At 41.4% G+C, this 21919-nt stretch overlaps 2 protein-coding genes across 2 annotated transcripts in view; one reads left to right on the top strand and one right to left on the bottom strand.

Moving 5' to 3' along the window:
* The window catches only part of LOC134806161 (high-affinity choline transporter 1), a 357022-nt gene that overhangs the window by 260214 nt on the left and 74889 nt on the right, over positions 1-21919 (top strand). The window lies entirely within an intron of this gene.
* LOC134806167 (mitogen-activated protein kinase kinase kinase 4) overlaps positions 1-21919 on the bottom strand; it is a 42610-nt gene that overhangs the window by 18472 nt on the left and 2219 nt on the right. Inside the window, 16 exon segments of the mRNA XM_063779457.1 lie at positions 283-375; positions 1007-1143; positions 2183-2350; positions 2911-3070; positions 4007-4116; positions 4585-4699; positions 5794-6001; positions 6332-6558; positions 6848-6987; positions 9042-9229; positions 9405-9505; positions 10145-10305; positions 11935-12138; positions 13675-13802; positions 13926-14038; positions 15509-15658. Coding sequence (XP_063635527.1) covers positions 283-375; positions 1007-1143; positions 2183-2350; positions 2911-3070; positions 4007-4116; positions 4585-4699; positions 5794-6001; positions 6332-6558; positions 6848-6987; positions 9042-9229; positions 9405-9505; positions 10145-10305; positions 11935-12138; positions 13675-13802; positions 13926-14038; positions 15509-15658 — 2403 coding nt within the window.

Below are 21919 nucleotides of genomic sequence, written 5' to 3'. Positions count from 1 at the left end.
GTGAGAGCTGTTAAGGAAATAAGTGAATGTCCTTAGCGTGTCTCTGTAAACTTATCTCCTGCTTACTTATTTCTGTTTGCTTTGCAAATAAATAAAATAAAAAAGCGCTACGGGTTTTCATAAACTCCGCTCTCTGAACGTAAGGCCCCGTAAAACCCTTTGAACGCCACTCCTGTCATCGTAAAGTTGGTCAGGCTTTGGCGGTCAAAGGGTTAAGTAATCAGGTAAAAATTATATCAATTTATTACCTACTAAAATCAATCGTGCAAAATAAAATCTTACCTGTCCGGCTCGGGCTTATTTACTTGGTCGATTGCTGCTATTTTAGCCTCGAATTGTTTCATTACTCTATTCAGCTGGTTACACGCGATGTCACTGCAATACATACAATTTATATTAGTACATATTTATAAACTAAATTCAATAGATATCCTATAATTAAAAGGAAGATATTGGTGTTCATATAGATCATAGACTTACACAAACTTTGATAGTGAAGACAGAACAAACACTATTTTAAAACAATTTAAAAATAAGTAAAACACGGTGACCAAATTGACGAAAATTAGAAAAATTTACAATAGTTCGTTTTTTAACATTAGAAATAAGGTAAACAATCTTGACGTGTCTTTTAATTGAAAAACACTTTTTAAAAATAAGTCACGGCAATATGTAACAATTATGAATCTAATACGATCATTTGTATTCTTCTGCTTTCATAAGTAATAGTTACTGATTTTTAAAAAGCGTTTTACAATTAAAAGACATGTCAAGATCGCTTACCTTCTTTCTAATGCTAAAAAAACGAACTATAACGAAGTGAAGGGGAACCGAAGACATATGCCTACATAACTCACGTGAAGGCGACAGGCGCAAGGTCTTTGACCCACGAGCCGCGCTCGGCCACTCGAGCCACGAAGCTCCATTCGGCCTCTAAGCTCGAGCGGGGCATGTGCTCGACTTCCGACATGGCACTTAAGTAGAATAGATGTAAGATATAACTCACGTGAAGGCGACAGGCGCGAGGTCTTTGACCCACGAGCCGCGCTCGGCCACTCGAGCCACGAAGCTCCATTCGGCCTCCAAGCTCGAGCGGGGCATGTGCTCGACTTCAGACATGGCAGTTAAGTAGGATAGGTATTGCTGTGGACAAATAATAATCTATATAATCAAACCAGATTCATAATCATAAAATTTTACACTCGTAAGTTTAAAACACAACTTCTTCTCGATCTATTTTCTTTTTATAACCATTTTTAGAAAGGAAAACTAGTATCAGACAAAACAAGACAAGACAAGACAAATTATTCATTTGTAAACATAGGTAACAGTGTTGGATAGGTACAAAAAGTATTTGAGAACGCTATGTTTCGCCGACAGGCATACAATACATAACAATACATAACAAAACAATACAATACAAAACATAAATATCAGTGACGTAAATGTTCATGCCAAGTTTCATTAAGCAAGTCGTTTTAAAATTAGAGCGTAACTTCGACTGTATGGGAGCGGCTTTATGGCGGCGGGTTCGTGTGTTTAAAGTGTTTTCAATGGAAGCAAAGTGCTCAAGTCCAAAGCTGACCTTGAAAACATCCTCCACGCTGGCATAGAAAGTGTTAATGATGAGTAACAGCTGGTAAAAAGTCCTGACACGCCGCGTGGCCGGCGCGACAGCCGCGGAGCGCTACTTCGATGTTGCCGACGAACGCTTGACGCATTGTCGCTATGTCGACACCCTCTTTTAAAGACGATGATATAGGTTAAGGGAATCCAGGAGATTTTGTACAGGTCCATAGCTAACCTTGAAAACATCCTCCACGCTGCGGTATCGTCTTGGGTCGTCCCATTCGTTTTTCGTCAAGTTCTTAAATTAGTCCTATTCTGCTTTCGTCACTCATTCTACATTGAAAGCCACCGACAATTGTGACGAATGTAGAATGAGTGACGAAAGCAGAATAGGACTAATTTAGGAACTTGACGAAAAACGAATGGGACGACCCAAGACGATACCCACGCTGGCATCGAAAGTCTTAATGATGAGTAACAGCTGGTAACAAGTCCTGTCACGCCGCGTGGCCGGCGCGACATCCGCGCACTCGTACCTCGATGTTGCCCTCTTTTATAGACGATTATATAGGCTAAGGGAATCCAGGAGATTTTGTGCAGGTCCATAACTAACCTTGAAAACATCCTCCACGCTGGCATCGAAGGTCTTAATGATGAGTAACAGGTCCTGTCTCGCCGCATGTCCGGCGCGGCAGCCGCGCAACGCCACTTCTATGTTCCCCACGAACGCTTGCCGCATTGTCGTCGCGATGTCCAGACCCTCTTTCAGTTCGTGGATTAGCTGAAAACAAAGTTAAAGTTTTTAAATCTACAAAATATTGAATTTATAATCAAAACCTCCATTTATTTTTTCGAAAATTGTAATGTGGCATTAAAAACGCTGTTTAAAATTCGATGTGTCTTGAGCGTACCAGGTCGTCAGTTTATTAAGCTCAGTTATTTATCTCTATACTTTAGAGTTGCCGTTTGGGACAATTTGCAGGTTTTATTAAAATATTTTTTCTTAAATTAATGTGCCTACAAATGTCTACAAACTTTTGACGTGACAGCTGCTCATTATAAAAATAAATTAACTGTCGTAACCTCGTAAGACCCACCATACAAAGTTTTCGAATTTTTAATTAGAACCTTATTCAATAGGTAAATTAGAACGAATTTCGTTTGTTTTAAAAACCAATGAAACAAAGGAAATGCTACTTTATTTGGTTCCTGAAAGGTTCAAATTAGATTATTAGCACAAATATGTACATTTAGTCTCAGGAGGTTAAGGATCATATTCATGATTCGACGAGTCAGTTATAGTCAAATTATATTATATAATTTATAAAAATAGTCTGTTACCTGCTTTATAGTGAGACAAGAGGGATGCTCCGGTCGGCCTTCGAGCCTCAGGGTGAGGTAGTCATGCACGGCCTCCATGCAAATACTGCTGAGCAGCAGGAAGTGGTTGCGGTACGAGGGTAACCCCATTGATAGGGTTTCCTCGGACCAGCACCCGAATCTGGAAGGGTTAGGCTGAATAAAAATACATTAAGGGATGTTTAAATGAGGGTGAGATTGTAATTTGTCAAAGAATAGAATAGGCTAAGGTTTCTAAATATACCTAACTTAAGTTTATCACGAAAAATAAATGATTTATGATTTAAATTGTTTTACAACAATCATGAAAACGGAAGAAAAAAGGAAGGAAGTTGGTCATTCAACTCTTGCGCTTTTAATACTTCTTTTATATCTTCAAAGCTCTTATAAAGGTGGATAATCACAACTTATTACGTCTTTTTGAGTACCTTTAACTTCTGACTTCCTTATTCATAAACGTTTACTAAAGTTGACAAGCCGATAATAATCGTTTGTCCCTTTCCATCATACTAATATGTCGGAAAGGGACAAACGATTATTATCGGCTTGTCAACTTTAGTAAACGTTTATGAATAAGGGGGTGAGTCTTTACTAAAATAGCCTATTATATTTGATATTGATGGTGGACTAACACTTTGTAGTGGATAAAGACAAACAATGCAGGTCCGGTTTTCAAAAAAACGAAACACACATCTTTTACTTAAATCAAATCAGAGATGTAAAGACTAAAAAGTAGTCTTTTCAATAGTAGCTGATTTGATTCATCAGCAAATTAGCTTATTGGGTTAGATACGGATGGCGAGGTTGATCTGCAATTTGGATACATAAAATGCAGGCCCGAGGATAAAAAATGCAACGATTTTTTTTTATTTTAACCTCCAAAGGCCCAAGGTCCCACCTATAGTACTTCTTTTCAATAATATTCAATTGGAACAGAGTCGCTTTTGGATTGTTTCGTTCAATTTTCAAACAACGCAAAATTTGCTGTTTCTTACACTGTAGGTTCAAATTTCAGTGGCAAATTTTGGATTTTCAATTTGTATGGCTGGGCCATAGGAGGATATACAAAGCAGGGTACCTCCTCAACTCGTGTTCGTCTTCACCTTCCCTAGCCCTATGAGCCTTGTCATCCTTCTCGTCTGAAGCGTCCGTCGGATCCTCTTCTCTACTCGATTCGTCCAACGTATTCTGAAATATTCAGGATACCGGTTAAATTATCACAACTGCATGCATTTCACGTACAACCTATTCATTTTAGATTCATATATTCCAATGAAGCCAGCTTTGGTCATTAATTTGAAGAGAAGTCACATTTCCCGAAATTACAATCTAATTTGAACCCTAAATCGGAATGCTAAGCTTGAAATTCTATTGACGCGTATGTGGTCGATAAATCGTACTATACATGGAAAAGGGTTACTTAATTTGTAAGTTTTTTTATTTACTTTTTTAGTACCATTAAAAAGGTTATAAACAATAAACGCCATCAGAGACAGACAGGCGGTCAAGCATGAGTTGCGTTCTCGCGCGCGACTCCATACATCAAGCGCGACTTCAAGTATGGACTCGCGCGCGAGCACGCAAACTTATGCTACACCGCCTGGTATAGGCTAGAAGTCGTATTTGAAAGAATACATATTTTCATTTCCAACATACCTCAGGCTGCAGGAACGTGAGGTAGACTTTGTTGAGCAACTTGGTGCGCAGTTTGTGTATGAACATCATCGACCGACGCACTCCCTGGATCTTCAGGATCTCGTAGTGATACTCTCTGAAGGCAAACAAGTTTTATAAGTTCCAAACGTGGACGTGTTCCATCTTGAATAGTAAAATAGATAGATATATAGAATACTCGTTATTGGCACAACTCAGTAAAAAGATACAAAAGAAAAGAAAGAATTGATTAAATGTAGAGGTAGACAACAGGCAGTCTTCTCTTCCAGACAACCTTAACTCTAGTACAAAAGTTTAATGTAAAACCGTAACTGAATCGGTCGATCCGGTCTGGCGATAAATGGTAGCAATCATTCTACCTCTCTCTCATTCTCATTCTAAAAGGATATACCGTGTTCGATCCGTAGAGGGTAAAATATAACAGAAAGGAAATATAATAAAAATATAATAGAATAGAAAATAGGATCATTAAGCTTTTCAGCGACGCTTAATGATAAGTTGGCTCTGTATGTCTCATCATCTCATGTAATACCTTTTAAGTTAAATGTAAGCGTTTTTTGAATAAAGTTTCTTCTATTATATTCTATTCTATCTATACATAGTGTTGGTACATACTCGAGTCTTTTGAGTCTGAATTTGAAGAACTCTATTCGATTTTACGAGACTCATAGCTTAAAATAACATCCGAGTCCATCCCGAGTCCAGTTCTTTTAAGCGCAACTCAAAACTCGAGCTTTAGAATAAAGATAGTCATTAGACTCACCTATAAGGGGCTATTCATAAATTACGTCATTTCAAATTAGGGGGGGGGGGGGGGGTCTGGACATCGGATGACGGTAGCATGAAGTAGGAGGAAATGGGGTCATTTGAAGCATGATTTTTGGATGATTATAGGGGGGGGGGGTCAAAAATCGCCAAAAATCGATGACGTAATTTATGGACAGCCCCTAAGGCGAAACATCGCATTTTTCCAGCAACCTCAATAACCTTTCAGATCGGTGTATATCTTTCTCTTTCTGACACGTAGCCGCTTTCACTTGACGTACTAATATCGTAGGCTCAGTATTTTAACTTAACGCATATGTGTCGTGATTGGCATTAGAGTCACCCACGAGGCGAAACATTTCTCCAGCAAAGGTCCAGTATATAAAACAAATGACGCATATGTGTCGTGATTGGCATTAGACTCACCTATAAGGCGAAACATCGCATTTCTCCAGCAGCCTCAACCTGGTCAGATCGGCCAACGACCCAACATTGAACACAGACTCAGGTGAACTGCAGTTGAACCATCTTTCTCTTTCTGACATATATCCGCTCTCACTCGACGTGCTGGTGTCGTTGGTACTGTACTTAGCGTCGGAGATTATGATCTCGGGTGTAGTTTGGCCGTTTTCATCTGTTAAACAGAAAAAAATGCATTTAAGCTTTTCGAAAACGAAACAATATGGTGTTTGGGTAGTTACAATTATACATACAAAGTATAAACTAATATGGTTTTAAAGAGCTTATACTGGTGAAATAATATTATATTGGAGATTCATTAAATGATTAACGTTATAAATGTGACAGTAACTTTGTCTGTCTGTCTGTTACCTATGCAAGCTTACACAATTTAGATGAAATTTGGCATGGAGATAGTTTGAGGCCCGGAAAAGGACATATGATAGTTTGTCTCAACCGACATCATTCCACGCAGACATGAAGCCAGTCCAAAATAAATACAAACCTGTCCTAATAACACAATCAGTCTCATCTTTATTTTTCTCTCCATCACTCTGCGCCACCCCTGACTCCTCTGCACCACTCTCCGATTGGCCGAGAGGTTCTTTCTCGACCTCTGATTGGTTCTCCGTGGGGCAACTCTCGTCGCTATTGGTGGAGCTCGTAGGGTTGTCGCAGTTGAAGCGCACTTGGCGCTGGCTGCATTGATCTGCGTCGCGATCTCTGCGGACTCTGTTAAAAAGCAGAATTGAGATTTTTAATTTTTACAGTAGAAATCGTTTTATATTGCTACTAAGTTCGTTTTTAATCTTACATTACAGTGTGAGTTATATAATGCACGGGATCTTTTTGACTCGCAGGAGCATAATGCTTCGAATTTTGTAAGTCAGAAATTGTTTCTCATAATTCAGCGTCTAAAACGTTTCTTTGATTTAAATAAAACAGAAGTAATTCTCAGTACCGATTAAAATCTCTTTTATATAACTGTTGCATAAAATACTCTATGGATTTTATAACATACCCGTCCATGCTAGGTTCGACACAAGGATAGTCCTCGGGCAAAGCAGGCCGGCCCTTGGCGCCGACGGTGGCCAAAAGACGCCGGACTGACAATATCTTCAGTCGCATATGCATCGCCATGTTGTACCACAAACAGAGCGCCTGGAACAATACAATGCCTATATTAAAAGTGAAGAAGATTGAGCAGGAAAGCGGTCCCTGGCGCTAGACCGGGAAACCGCTAGGTTGAAGAAGATTAAGCGCCACTTGCACCAATCCACTAACTCTGGTTAACTGGTTGAACCTGGAGTTACCATGGTTACCAGTACAATTTGGCACTGGGTTAACGGTTTAACCGGTTAACCCCGGGTTAGTGGAATGGTGCAAGTGGGCCTAAGAAGAATAGTTATGATACCTTAGCTTATAGCAGTAGATGTTTTGCTCTGGTTGATCTTTTTTTTATTTGTAACCTACTTCTACCTACCTACCTACCTACCTACTTACTACCTACCTACTTAGAGAGCTGGGAGGTGAGAGTCCCACATACCCCCCACAATGGGCCCACCTCGGGACCAGGGGGACGATGCGTAACGGCATTCCCACATCGAAAAAAAAAAAAAAAAAAAAAAAAAAAGGGTCAAAAATCGATGACGTAATTTATAGACAGCCCCTAACGTATATGGCCTTTATTTTAAGTTTATTTATAGATAGTTTGTATTATTATTTAGTGTTCTTTGTTTATTTAATTGTGTAGTAATAAATCAGACTGATACCTAGTTCTTTCATTACTAAGCTAGTTTTTCATTTGTAACCTTTTTTCTGCTAACAAGTACTGTGATTAGTGTGTAACATCCTTCCTTTCTAAGGGCATTTTCACTTAACTGTGTACCATTAACGACCGGTGAGCAAACGTCACAAACTGGCGGTCAATATCAAACCCCATACATTTTGTCAAGAATGTGGCGGTTAGACGTTACTGAAACAAGAAGTCGCGCTTTAAAGTACAAGTTAAAATGAAAATGCCCCTAAATACCTTGATCCTGTTCTGAAACAGACTGGTCGCCAGCAGCTTGTGGTCGGCGGTCATGGCCTGCGTGGAGGGGTACAGAGCGCCGGCGCGGTGGAAGGACTCCAGCAAGGTGCGAACTTCTGTCATGGCCGCGCCGATGGCGGACGAGCATAGACGACAGTCGAACGAATACCTTGATCCTGTTCTGAAACAGACTGGTGGCCAGCAGCTTGTGGTCGGCGGTCATGGCCTGCGTGGAGGGGTACAGAGCGCTGGCGCGGTGGAAGGACTCCAGCAAGGTGCGAACTTCCGTCATGGCCGCGCCGATGGCGGACGAGCATAGACGACAGTCGAACGAATACCTTGATCCTGTTCTGAAACAGACTGGTGGCCAGCAGCTTGTGGTCGGCGGTCATGGCCTGCGTGGAGGGGTACAGAGCGCCGGCGCGGTGGAAGGACTCCAGCAAGGTGCGAACTTCTGTCATGGCCGCGCCGATGGCGGACGAGCATAGACGACAGTCGAACGAATACCTTGATCCTGTTCTGAAACAGACTGGTGGCCAGCAGCTTGTGGTCGGCGGTCATGGCCTGCGTGGAGGGGTACAGAGCGCTGGCGCGGTGGAAGGACTCCAGCAAGGTGCGAACTTCCGTCATGGCCGCGCCGATGGCGGACGAGCATAGACGACAGTCGAACGAATACCTTGATCCTGTTCTGAAACAGACTGGTGGCCAGCAGCTTGTGGTCGGCGGTCATGGCCTGCGTGGAGGGGTACAGAGCGCCGGCGCGGTGGAAGGACTCCAGCAAGGTGCGAACTTCTGTCATGGCCGCGCCGATGGCGGACGAGCATAGACGACAGTCGAACGAATACCTTGATCCTGTTATGAAACAGACTGGTGGCCAGCAGCTTGTGGTCGGCGGTCATGGCCTGCGTGGAGGGGTACAGAGCGCCGGCGCGGTGGAAGGACTCCAGCAAGGTGCGAACTTCTGTCATGGCCGCGCCGATGGCGGACGAGCATAGACGACAGTCGAACGAATACCTTGATCCTGTTCTGAAACAGACTGGTGGCCAGCAGCTTGTGGTCGGCGGTCATGGCCTGCGTGGAGGGGTACAGAGCGCCGGCGCGGTGGAAGGACTCCAGCAAGGTGCGAACTTCTGTCATGGCCGCGCCGATGGCGGACGAGCATAGACGACAGTCGAACGAATACCTTGATCCTGTTCTGAAACAGACTGGTGGCCAGCAGCTTGTGGTCGGCGGTCATGGCCTGCGTGGAGGGGTACAGAGCGCTGGCGCGGTGGAAGGACTCCAGCAAGGTGCGAACTTCCGTCATGGCCGCGCCGATGGCGGACGAGCATAGGCGACAGTCGAAAGAGAGGCAGCCGAGTTTGTCTTCCTCTGAAATTTAATAGATTTGTAGTAATTGAAAAAAAAACCGGTCAAGTGCGAGTCGGACTCGCGTTCCAAGGGTACAGTACCTAACACAACTTTGATACCATATAAATAAATCCTTATTTATACGATATCAAAGGTGTTCTGATATATTTGACCACTTTGGCGTAACGTGACGTACCTGTCTCGTCATCAGGGTCTTCGTTGGTGAGATCTTCGCGGGAACCGTTGGTCGCACAGAGCCGCTTCGACCGCCCTTTGCACGGATTCGGATTTACGAACCTAAAAAATTACAATATATAGTCCAATATGCCATTTTATCAGTGGAAAAGATGGCTGAAAAATGTAGGCGCGAACGGTCGAACATCCATACAACTTGAACAATCATAGAAAGTCCCTACTGAAGTTGGTTTTATTATTACTATGTCTTACAATATCTCGGGACCGTGGGGTCCCGGACCTTTCGTACGTGTGCATGGGGCCGAAGCCAACATCGCAGAGGCCCTTTAAGACAAGTAATAAATAATAATAAATCGTGGTATTCCAAGCAGGTATTGCAAGTATTTTATTACATAGGGACTAACCGACTTTTTGAAATTATGCGACTAAGCGCCAGTTGCACCGACCACATTTAGCGGACTGATCAACTTCACTCAGCAGTGAACTATGAAACTTATCATACAATAAAATTTAGCGAACGCTTTAACGGGGACAGACGGTTTGGTGCAACCGACCCTAAGTCCGGAATCAAGAAGGCCTTAAAGGGGCCCACAGATTACCAGTTCGCCGGACGATATCAGCCTGTCAGTTGTTCGGAACTGTCACCTTTTGCGTTTAACTGACAGGCTGATATCGTCCGGCGAACTGGTAATCTGTGGGCCCCTTTAGAACCAAATTTTGAAGAAAAGTCGCTACACTCACTTATAATCAATAATATTCTTAATCAAAGTGGGTATGACGTTCCTCTGAGAACATAGGAAGAGATCATGCTGCGCCAGCGTGCGGCCGGCTACCTTGGCTTGCAGCTCCAGCCATATCAGGTCTTTTAACTCGTTCTGCCATACTTGTTCTTCTCTGCTTATCTGAAAAGAACATCATATTTAAAAAAAACTAAATAACCATAACCACGTCATTTAGTAAATTTAAACCTAACTTTTTTAAATAGCATACCGAAAACCGCACTCAAATCGGTTCATAAGTTGAGGAGCGATGATGATAAGTTGATAACACAGAAATGCACCTTTAGCCCCGGCGCAAAAAAGGATAACATTTTACATTAGTAACTCAGAAGTGGCTTAGAAATAATTGTATTTTGTTTGAGAATTAAGTTCCAAGCAAGATTTAGTTACTGTTGAGATATTTAACGTTGGTCCTTCGAACCGGATCCCTAAAGTTGGTCTATATAGGTTTTCCACTGTGAATCATAATTTATTCTTATCTAAACAAGCTCTGAAAGTCAATCTGAATGAGCCCTCACCGTTTTCCGGCAGCCTTTGTCAACATTCCCCATGTTAATGAGCATGCTGAATGTACGGTGGAAGTTGACCCGGGACTCTGGCAGCTGTTCTTGTGGTGTCTCTCTCTCGTCCGCCCGCTTAGCGTGCGAGGCGCGATGTTAGCTAGAGACATGAATGTATTAGAAACTCACCGTTCTTCTACAGCCTTTATCCACATTCCCCATGTTAATGAGCATGCTGAATGTACGGTGGAAGTTGACCCGGGACTCTGGCAGCTGTTCTTGTGGTGTCTCTCGCTCGTCCGCTCGCTCGACGTGCGAAGCGCGGCATTTGAGGCGCGATGTTAGCTCGAGACATGAATGTATTAGAAACTCACCTTTCTTCTACAGCCTTTATCCACATTCCCCGTGTTAATGAGCATGCTGAATGTACGGTGGAAGTTGACCCGGGACTGTGGCAGCTGTTCTTGTGGTGTCTCTCGCTCGTCCGCTCGCTCGACGTGCGAGGCACGACATTTGAGGCGCGATGTTAGCTCGAGACATGAATGTATTAGAAACTCACCGTTCTTCTACAGCCTTTATCCACATTCCCCATGTTAATGAGCATGCTGAATGTACGGTGGAAGTTGACCCGGGACTCTGGCAGCTGTTCTTGTGGTGTCTCTCGCTCTCGTCCACCCGCTCGGCGTGCGAGGCGCGATGTTAGCTAGAGACATGAATGTATTAGAAACTCACCGTTCTTCTACAGCCTTTATCCACATTCCCCATGTTAATGAGCATGCTGAATGTACGGTGGAAGTTGACCCGGGACTCTGGCAGCTGTTCTTGTGGTGTCTCTCGCTCGTCCGCTCGCTCGACGTGCGAAGCGCGGCATTTGAGGCGCGATGTTAGCTCGAGACATGAATGTATTAGAAACTCACCTTTCTTCTACAGCCTTTATCCACATTCCCCGTGTTAATGAGCATGCTGAATGTACGGTGGAAGTTGACCCGGGACTGTGGCAGCTGTTCTTGTGGTGTCTCTCGCTCGTCCGCTCGCTCGACGTGCGAGGCACGACATTTGAGGCGCGATGTTAGCTCGAGACATGAATGTATTAGAAACTCACCGTTCTTCTACAGCCTTTATCCACATTTCCCAGGTTAATGAGCATGCTGAAGGTACGGTGGAAGTTGACCCGGGACTCTGGCAGCTGTTCTTGAGGCGTATCTCTCTCGTCCGCTCGCTCGGCGTGCGAGGCGCGATGTTAGCTAGAGACATGAATGTATTAGAAACTCACCGTTCTTCTACAGCCTTTATCCACATTCCCCATGTTAATGAGCATGCTGAATGTACGGTGGAAGTTGACCCGGGACTCTGGCAGCTGTTCTTGTGGCGTCTCTCTCTCGTCCGCCCGCTCGGCGTGCGAGGCGCGACATTTGAGGCGTGAGGTAAGGGACATGAAGCGGCTGCAGGATTCCACCTGGATAAATATAAAGGTTATCAGATTTCAAACTTTTAGCCTTAAAGCCCTATTCTCAGAATATAGGATAGCCGAAAAGGCTCGTTTCAAATGTTAATTAAGAGGCCTTTCTACCATTCGAACATCTTAAAACTTGTGGCTCTGTGAGCTGTAGACCTCGCATCCGCAATAAAAAAAAAACATAAACTGGACAACAAAAAAATCCATACAATTATCGAACCTACTCACAAAAATTCACGAGAATGCGACCGCAGGCTGCTTTTCCATCTGAGATGTATCTTCGCACATCTCAGAACCAATAGAATACTGACCACTACAGCTGCGCTGAGCGAGAAACGGTAAAATAAATGATTCTATTGGTTCTTAACAAACATCTCTCGCTACACATCCTCGCTCATCTCTGGTGGAAACTCAGCCGTGCAGCAACAAAGCATTTTTGCCAGAGAGCCCTTCGCTTTCGCTCGGTCAATAAAGGTAGGTATAAAGATTTCCAAGCGTGAATTACAATGATTGTTGTGAATATAATAGAGTTGTAAATTTAATGAGCATTGCGGCGACATGCTGATAAAGTTATTACAATTTAACTAAATAGTAACACACACGCGATATTACGCTTGTTATTATTACATTTCGTCGTTGTGCTTTCCAAAGCTGATATGTGTTCGATTTTTGATTGACAAATAGTTACCTAGCAACGAAACACATAAGGTATTAATTCATTTGATTAAAATCTCGCACATATCAGATTTGGCAAGCGCAACGACGATTTGTTTTATAATCTTAATAAAAGTTAAGTGTTATTACCATAAACAGTAGCCTTGATATGTAAGTTATCAGTGTCTTGTTTGATATATTTTATTTGCAGACTTAAAACGGAAGTTCTACATTTGATGTCAAGTGTGATATTCAGAAATTAAAATTTAGAAATGGGCGCCAAATGCACTGCGAGTCGCTCCAAGGTCGTAATATAACAAAAACAAATCAGCTGGAAATTATAATATTACCGGAATGTGAAAATGAGAACGTTGGCCTTTATACCTAGAGACTAATTTTATATGCTTATCCGGAAAACAGCCATTTCGCACATCTAGGGTTGCTATACTTCAGGATTACCATTGACAATCTACATGTTAGGATTTTTCGTGCTATGTCGGGGTTGCGGGGGGACTTCACGAATGTCAGGGTTTTTAGAAACCTCAACTAACCACTAAACTAGCTAAAAGTTTGGAGACTTTGGAGTTGTAGCTACTGCATATGGTGGCTTGTATAGCTACAGCAAATTAAAAAAATTCGACATACGGAGGTCTTATTGAAGAGATACCAGAGGGATTTGGAGAAATGACTGTCCAGGAAATGTAGGATTTTTAATATGATGCCCAGACTTTTGTAAGCATATTTTTTTTTATGTGGCAAGCCCGCATCGCCGACGGCCTTATACATTCATTTTACTGAAAGACATACTAAAATACTTTTCCAAACCTCTTATCTTTCTGACAAGGACGTTACGGTAGTAGTCCTTGATGTATATTAACTTACCAGAGTAGGCACGGCCGGTGTCTCGATCAGGGGCAGCGAGTCTGCTTTGGGTTCTCCTCGTTGTCCCATCTCGTTCTTCCAGTCTCTGTCGGTGGATCGTTTTAAGCTCCATCGTTTTTTTAAACGCTCTGAAACAAAAAACATATTCGTCGTATTTTCATGGTTGACTTAATCACGCCTCAGCGTAGAGTATTAGTAGAGTTATTTCAACAGTAATCTTGATATTAACAAAAGTAAGTATAATGACTTACCTGGTATGACAGGAGAATCGTTGGAAGACACGTAAACGGTTGTGTTTCTTCTGTCACGCATCATTTTCTGGAACCTCGCCTCGTCAATGTTCTCCCTGCCAAAAACACACCATCTACAATCAGAAATTATAATATTTTATTTTTATCACACTACTTCGTAAAGTTTGTTATTCCACGCAGACCAATTAAAGAGTAAACGCTTATATTACATTCCTGGGAGTAATAGTATTTTGTTTAAGGAGATCACTAAACCCAGAGATCCATATTTTAATTCCTTTACCAAAAACTACGTTACTAGAGTCAGATATTTAAAAGGGTAAAAGTGATGGTAATCGTAAGTAAAGTTCATCAAAATCTGATTGATTTGATAGTATCAGAGTTGCTGTCTCCATATAAATTGTGTATGATCTACTTATATTATTAATTTGCATGGAAACCGAAACCTGTATTTATCCTAGTTCTCAACCTTATAATGTAAAATGTAAAGTACTTTAACTATTTGATTATTTGTTATACTACATCCCCGTGTAGGAATTATTGGGTAAAATGTTTATGTAGAACCGGCTCGGTGGGTCCCAAGATACAGGCTCAGCCTAGTTTGGGACACACAGAACAACATTTGTGCAACTTTTACCATGTATTCTGTTAAGATAATAATAGTCACGTTTTGTATCTCTCCGTAGCAATTAACATCAATCAACTGGTGTAGCCGAGAGTCAGACATAAATAGTTGATAAGATAGGCCACATGATAACACGTACGTCAATAATCATCTGGCGGGGTAAAATAAATAATAGATGACTAATCTCGGACATGGTTTAGTCATCAAACATACTCGAACTAAGCAACTTTTATGTTAAATTATCATTTTTGATACTTTAGTTAGGCTGTTATAATTAAGTAAATAAATATTCCTTATTGCACCAGATACAAAACAAATGCAAAACAGATTTAGGTACATTTTATTAAAGGTTTTAAGTGCGTCGCCGGCCTTTGAGATGGGAGTATGGTATTTCTTGAAGGTTTGAAGGTTGTATCGGTCCGGAATTACCGCAGGCGACAGTTCATTCCACAGTTTAGCTGTGCGCGGCAGGAAATTTCTGGAGAAAAGTACAGTTGATGAGGACTGAGTGAACTGACGACCATTTAGATGATTTTAGATAAATACTGATGATGGAAATATTGTCCCGTAGAGCGATGGCGGAAAGAGGCGGCAGTTATTAATCCGGACAATTCCTCGGAGCACTCGCCGTTATACATGCGATGGAAAATGCAGAGCGTGGCCAACTCCAAGGAGTGAAGCTGGTCTGATATAGGTACGCTAAATCATCGATAATAGACGCCTTTCGGCGACGCTCCGTCCATAAAATCGTTTCGGTGCCGTAGGTTCGGTTCGGAGAGCGGAGTTTTCAGATCACAATAGGGTTGGCATAAATGTAATTATCAATCTTGAGGATTTTCTCTAGAGTCTAGTGACTTCATCGATTCGAATCCTGATTTTTTGACTTTCGCCCGATAGAAACAAAATCCCGCCCGAGAGAAGAACACGAACCCACGAGGCTTTAACTATTAGTACCCATTACCTTCTAGCCTTCTCCTTTTTCCTGATAAGCGCTCTCGGCGGCGTGCTGCTAAGCAGGTCCGCCTCCGCCCCGTCGCCGACATCGTCGAGTAAGAATTCGGTGGAGCGACGCGACGGCGGCGGGCGACGCATTACGACTTCTGCTACGTCACTGGAATGAAAAAAAGTAGGTATTACAATTCCATAATCGAGTCTACTCTTCAGGCCCTTAACTTTTTAACCGGCGTAGACCGAGGCTCATTTCGCCGCGGTCTGATAAATATGACAAAACTTCGTACCACACCGGCGACACAAGCACGCTCAAGGAAAAATTATATGGCGGTTAAAAGGTTGGGATTTACGTGATAAAAATCTATTATATGAGGGACTCGAGCCATATCGACACCGAATTTCATCTACTTACATAGGCTTAGCAGTTTAAGGTCACAGAACAGACAGACATAGTAAAGTTACATCTACATTTTGTAATATTAGTGGGAATAGGGATAGTAGGGATTTGGAACCCGTTTTAGAGATGAAAATTACACGATAACGAATAGATAACAAGGTAAAAGGTAGGGACTTCCTATTAAGTACATATATTATACCTGTATCAGGAAGCCCCACTCCTCCGTAGCAACAAGTTGTAGGTTTAAGACAGAAAGAAAAAAAACTTAATCTAATACAATTAGTCAATTAGTGATTAACAGGTATAATTAAGAGGTAAAGTGGAACTTATTTGGAGCACAGGTATTAAAGTGAATCGTTATTCAGACCTAAACTTTAAATGTTATAGAGTCGGACCAAACTAAATTTGCATCACATTTGTAATGGCAAAGTGTGGGCAATGTATATAATAAACAATGTCATCATTGATGTCAAACTATGAAAATATACTTTGTTCTCAGCAAGCCGGTGTAAAGTTAACTGACACGGACTCTACGATTCAGCCTGTTAACCAAACATTTCATTTCATTTATTTCCTTGCTTTGTGTGTACATTTAAACGTATCTATCTAATCTAATACGTTTAAACGAGCAATTCTTGTTTATTTCTTGGCTCTAACGATTTCGATGAAATTTGCTATATGGGTGATTTTCGGGGGCGATAAATCGATCTAGCTAAGTCTTATCTCTGGAAAACGCGCATTTTTGAGTTTTTTAATTTAATTTTCTCTAAATTATTACAGTTGCAACCATTGCAACTATGTTTTTGTTAACAGCAATAATCGCTTGTACGATAAGGACTAATAATAGCAGTACGCTTCTAAACTATTTCAGTAAGCATTTTACAGGCTGTTTGAATAGTTTCATTGTATGGAGGCGGAACAAATGAGTTGTTTAGTGCATACCAAGGTCTTGCGGAAATATAGTTTTTAAGCGTTTTGTACGATAGTTTGCCAGCAATTCTACTTAGTCTAGACCTGTATAGTCAGTAAAGTAAACCCCATTAGGCCCGGCGCCCACTATCGGCATGGCACGGCAACGAATTCTTTGGCATAATACTGACATACGGTAACCAACGGCAGCAGATTCGTTTCAGTATGCAAAAATCGTACATCAGGTCATTCAGATAATATCTTTAGTAGGTACCCGGCAAATCTACATTGACTAGACTTTAAACCATTAGGACCCTAGGGCCTGTGCACTGCGTGTGCTTATAGCCGTGCACGTGCGCTAAAATGTTGGAGCCGTGCACCTGCACGTCTACGCACACGCACCCGGTGTGCACAGGCCTTTAAAGAATGTAGGTACTTGAACAATGCCATGTCGTACGTTTGCTCAGCTAATGATATAATTTTACAGTTGCAAAAAGTTGTATCTCATTGGCGGAAGGATTGAGTCACGTGGTTAGGTTTGTTTACATTCTTTATTCCGTTAGTACTTTATGGAACAGACTATAGTAAGGTTAGGTTAGGTTAGATTAATTTGGCGAGGTTGCGGAAGAGCACTTCGGCGTTCCTGGGACCTGGCCGTATAGCAGCGAGGCGGCAACAGAGGGTTTTTAGTGGGTAAACCTGGGGTCTCATTAGCCCTCAACAGGGAGTCCCACATAGCCCGTCCCCGCGCCGGGTGGTATGCGTAAAGCATTTTCCCTCTTAAAAAAAGGTTAGATTGGCTTGGTACTCATTACAGGTACTTATAGACATTGGCATGTTAATGGTTATTGACCAATTATAGTTGATTGCGAAGTTCCTATACGTACTCAGCAACACTATTAACTGTCCATCGCATCGTACCGCCGTGGCCGGGTAGCCAACAGCAGAGAATAAGTAATAGTACTACCGTACAGAAAGACACTTCCTACTTAACCGAAGTTTGACAGCGATTCAGGGTCGAAGCATGATATCCCTTTTTAATTCTAACTTATGGCACTAACCCTTTCGGCTATTTAGGGTTGTCAAAATTCAAGCCATTATGTTATCTGTGGTCGTGCACGCAAAGGGACGCCAAGTTGTGTCAACCCTAATAATTGCTCGGAGCAATGCTGAGCCGAACGGAGCCGAGTTTGCCCGAAGTCAGGAGTGTCTTCCAACAGGTCCAGAGTGTGAGCCGCGTAAGCTGAAGACTTGGTCACTTTGAAATGTAAATTGCGGTAGGCGTGGCTCACTCCGCGATTTCGTCGCTTTGCTACAGGTAGCTAAAAGTACATCCATTCCACACCAATTTTGGGGAAAGCCATAAGCCGCGCGTGGCGCTGTCGCCACCTTCTAGCGGCCATATCTGTGCTGATCGTAACAAACGCGTTTTGTTAGAGAGTGAGTCTTCTGTACTCTGTACCTAGTACTAACTGTAATTTATTCTGTGATTGCGGTAAGCGCCGATTAAAATATGTCACAAAATTGCTAGCAAACCGTTAAGGCATGTAATTACAAACAGCAATTCTTAACTGACCATAATTGAACCTTATTCCTATAGTAATAAGATTTACGAAGCGTTTGTCAAAAGTGTACAGAATATTCAAATCATGATTGTCCGAAAACCGTGTCCGTTTGTGTTCGCAGGGGCACGGCCGAGCGTAATTCACAACACTATGTAAATACACTCACTATTCTACGAGTATAGGTAATAGTACGGTCTGCAGCAATAGTTGCTAAGCGGGCGAGGTGTTCAAATCGATCTTTATTGCTAAGAGAATAAGAGCGCGTCAAGGTAATTTTGAACACAACTTCTGCTGCTGACTGTACGACGTAGCTTTAGGATTATCACTGTCTACCAAAACAGATAAACTAATTATTACTAAGCAGATAGCGAGCGATATATACTACATTTTTTTACATTAAAGGAAAAAAAGGCTGCCTGAGACGTTTAAACAAAAAGGAAAGAATGAAAAGGAAAGTTGTAACAAAACAGATGTATGATAGCATTGATAGCGAAAGGGATCGTGTTGTCTTTGTCTCTCACTAACGCCTGACGCCGATGAAGTATCCATCCTAAGATTTTCTAAAAAATAATAATTGGGTACCTAAGTGTATTCGTAAATGACGGAGTGTCCATAAAACTCTATCTGTAACCTTACCACGAGTCAAGAGTGTGACACTGACATTCGCTAACGTGTGCGTAACTTACTTTCTATGCATCTCGCTCGTACTGGCATATAAGTGCGAGTAGCCAGCGAGACGTATCGAAAGTAAGTTACGCAGACGTTAGCGAATATGTCAGTGTCAAACAAACTCGTTGTAATTAAGGCTTGCATAATTTTCAGCCAGTTGAGCGCCACTTGCACCATCCCACTAACTCGGGGTTAAGCGGTTAAACCGTTAACACAAATTGTACTGGTAACCATGGCAACTCCAGATTTACCCGGTTAACCCCGGCTTAGTGGGATGGTGCAAGTGGCGCTTAGAGGCTTTAGTAGATACTTAGTCAAAATTCTTTACTATACTACATATTGTGTTCTATTCTGTTCTAAGGTGACGGGCGCACAAGGTCGTAGGGCTCGTGCTGAATTAATGATAACAGGTCTGTTTATAATAGATAACAGCACGTCATTTATCTGGTAAGCACAATTAGAGACATAAGTGCTTCATTATCAACCTTAATTCAATGCAATAAGGCCCACTTGGTTTGGTCTGCTATTGTCAGATATCTACCTATAACATAGCAGTCAAAATGGTTGAAGGTAGTGTCCATAGTCTAATAAAACATGGTCTTCTCTTCCCAGAGTGACACAAGCCTACGTCACAATAACATTGCCACTTTATATGTATAGCGCTATCGCATATTATCATATAGCGCTGTCGCATGATGACGTAGGCTTGTGTCAGTCACGTGACCACGAAAAGACGGGAAGAGAGTACCAGGCGGAGTATATTATTATACCATGGTAGTATCATAGTAGGAATCAAAATTATAACTTCTTCTTTCTGTGACTCCATAGCTACCCTTATGGTAAGTAGAGGTAACTATGTATTGGAAGCGTAACTTCAAATATGCCGTCGCCCGCGACAACGCAAGTCACACTAGATTTTATGTATTAAAGCCAAATACAGATTATATTTGGTATACAGAAGATGTTAACCACCGTTCTTGCGGTGTGTCGTAAGTATGTAAGTTTAAAGTAAATAAAAGGCAGACGCCAAACTATTAGCAAATAATGTTATTCTAACCGGTATTTACGGTAAAAAGGTGTCAAGTCACAACCACTTTTGTTATGCTACTTTTAGAGTCCGCCTAACTAATCTGCATTGATTTTGAGAGAAAATGTGTTGAAGTATAATAGAAATTTGATGTTTATGATGTACCGTCAAGAAATTAAATTTCAGTATCGCGGCCCTTGTCACATTGACAATAGTATGAAGTCTCTAGCGACTTTCATATTGATTGTATAAATTACTATTTCACTCAGCAGCTAAGTCTGGAAATCCAAACGTATTCAAACGTAGCAAGCGTCCTGGGGACGATGCCCTAGGTAACTTTAGGTTTTTAATGTTTGCTTGTCATTATCTTGCAAATTTACTTACGTAATAAAAATAACTACAAAAAATATAATAAAAACCAAAGTCAACTAACAACAGTTTAAAGTAAAAGTAAAAAAATAAAAATTATTTATTAACCAAGAAGAATTTCTTAAATACAGTATGCAAATTATCGACGACTTCCACACTAGGCTATGCCTGTGTCGTGAAAGTCAGCTACATGCGGAAATTAACCAAGTAACAGCGGCTTGAAAAATCAGATAAGTACATAGTGCATGCAAACTTACAACTAAGTATTAAATAATACAACTAAAGAACAAGGTTATGAATTAAATGGAGGCAATTAAACTAAATGGAAGCAGAGGGTTCCGTAACTAATTTCTATGCAATCTGCTATCTGATTATAAGTCCCTATTTGCTCTGCTCTTATCAGCTGATGGGCTGATTGTGATAATGTATCTCTGGCATTAACAGTCTGTTAAGCTATTTATAGATTCATACATGTTTAATATAGTTTCAAGGGTTTAGGCCCAGTTCTACAGATTTCTATTACAGATTCCCAATTCTACAGATTTTCAATTTTACAGATTCCCAATTCTACATAATTTAAATTTTACAGAATCACAATTCTACAGCTTCCCAATTCTACATAATTTCAATTTTACAGAATCTTAATTCTACGTATTCTCAATTCTACAGATTCCCATTTCCACAAACTCCCAATTCTGCAGATTCCCAGTCAAACAGATTACCAGTCTTACAGATTCCCAGTCTTACAGATTCCCAATTCTACAGATTGTCAGCACTTCAGACAATAATGTATCTACTACAATAATAAATGTAACACAGCATTAGCACGGTCATATCTGAAAACATGTATACGATTTTCAATTTTACTTAGAGTAAGTTTATATATACATTAATATCTGGGAGACCGAGCTTTGCTCGGAAAATATATAAAAACTCAAATGCGCGTTTGGATTGTGAAGCTTGCCACCAGCCCTGATTAATTAATTAATTTATTTATTATTAATATCACAAGAAGAATGTCACCTGATATGACGACCACGACCACTCTGACAAGAGTGTGACGACAAAGAAGAAGAGATGCGCGATTTCCCAGAGATAAGACCTAGCTAGTTCAATTCAATTTATTGCCCCCTAAAACCCCCATATAGCAAATTTCATTGAAATCGTTAGAGCCGTTTCCGAGATCCCTAAAATATAGGAATCCCTATATATAAATAAACAAGAATTGCTCGTTTAACGGTATAATAAATATTATTATAATAGCACATTTCTCTGGGAAGATAAAAATATGATAAGATATGGTTGGTCAAACCAATTTGTCAGTCAGTAAGAACCAGGAAAACTATACTCATCCTTTTCTTTTGGATACTGTAGAGATGAGAAACTGTGGAATTAAGAATCTGTAGAATTGGGAACCTGTATAATTGGTTATCTGTTAAATTGGGAATCTGTAGATTAGAGAATCTGAAGAATTGGGAACCTGTA

This window comes from Cydia splendana, chromosome 2 (genome assembly GCF_910591565.1).
Source record: "Cydia splendana chromosome 2, ilCydSple1.2, whole genome shotgun sequence".
Lineage (NCBI taxonomy): Eukaryota > Metazoa > Arthropoda > Insecta > Lepidoptera > Tortricidae > Cydia > Cydia splendana.
Note: the sequence above shows the minus strand (reverse complement) of the source record. Positions and strands in the feature narration are given on the sequence as shown.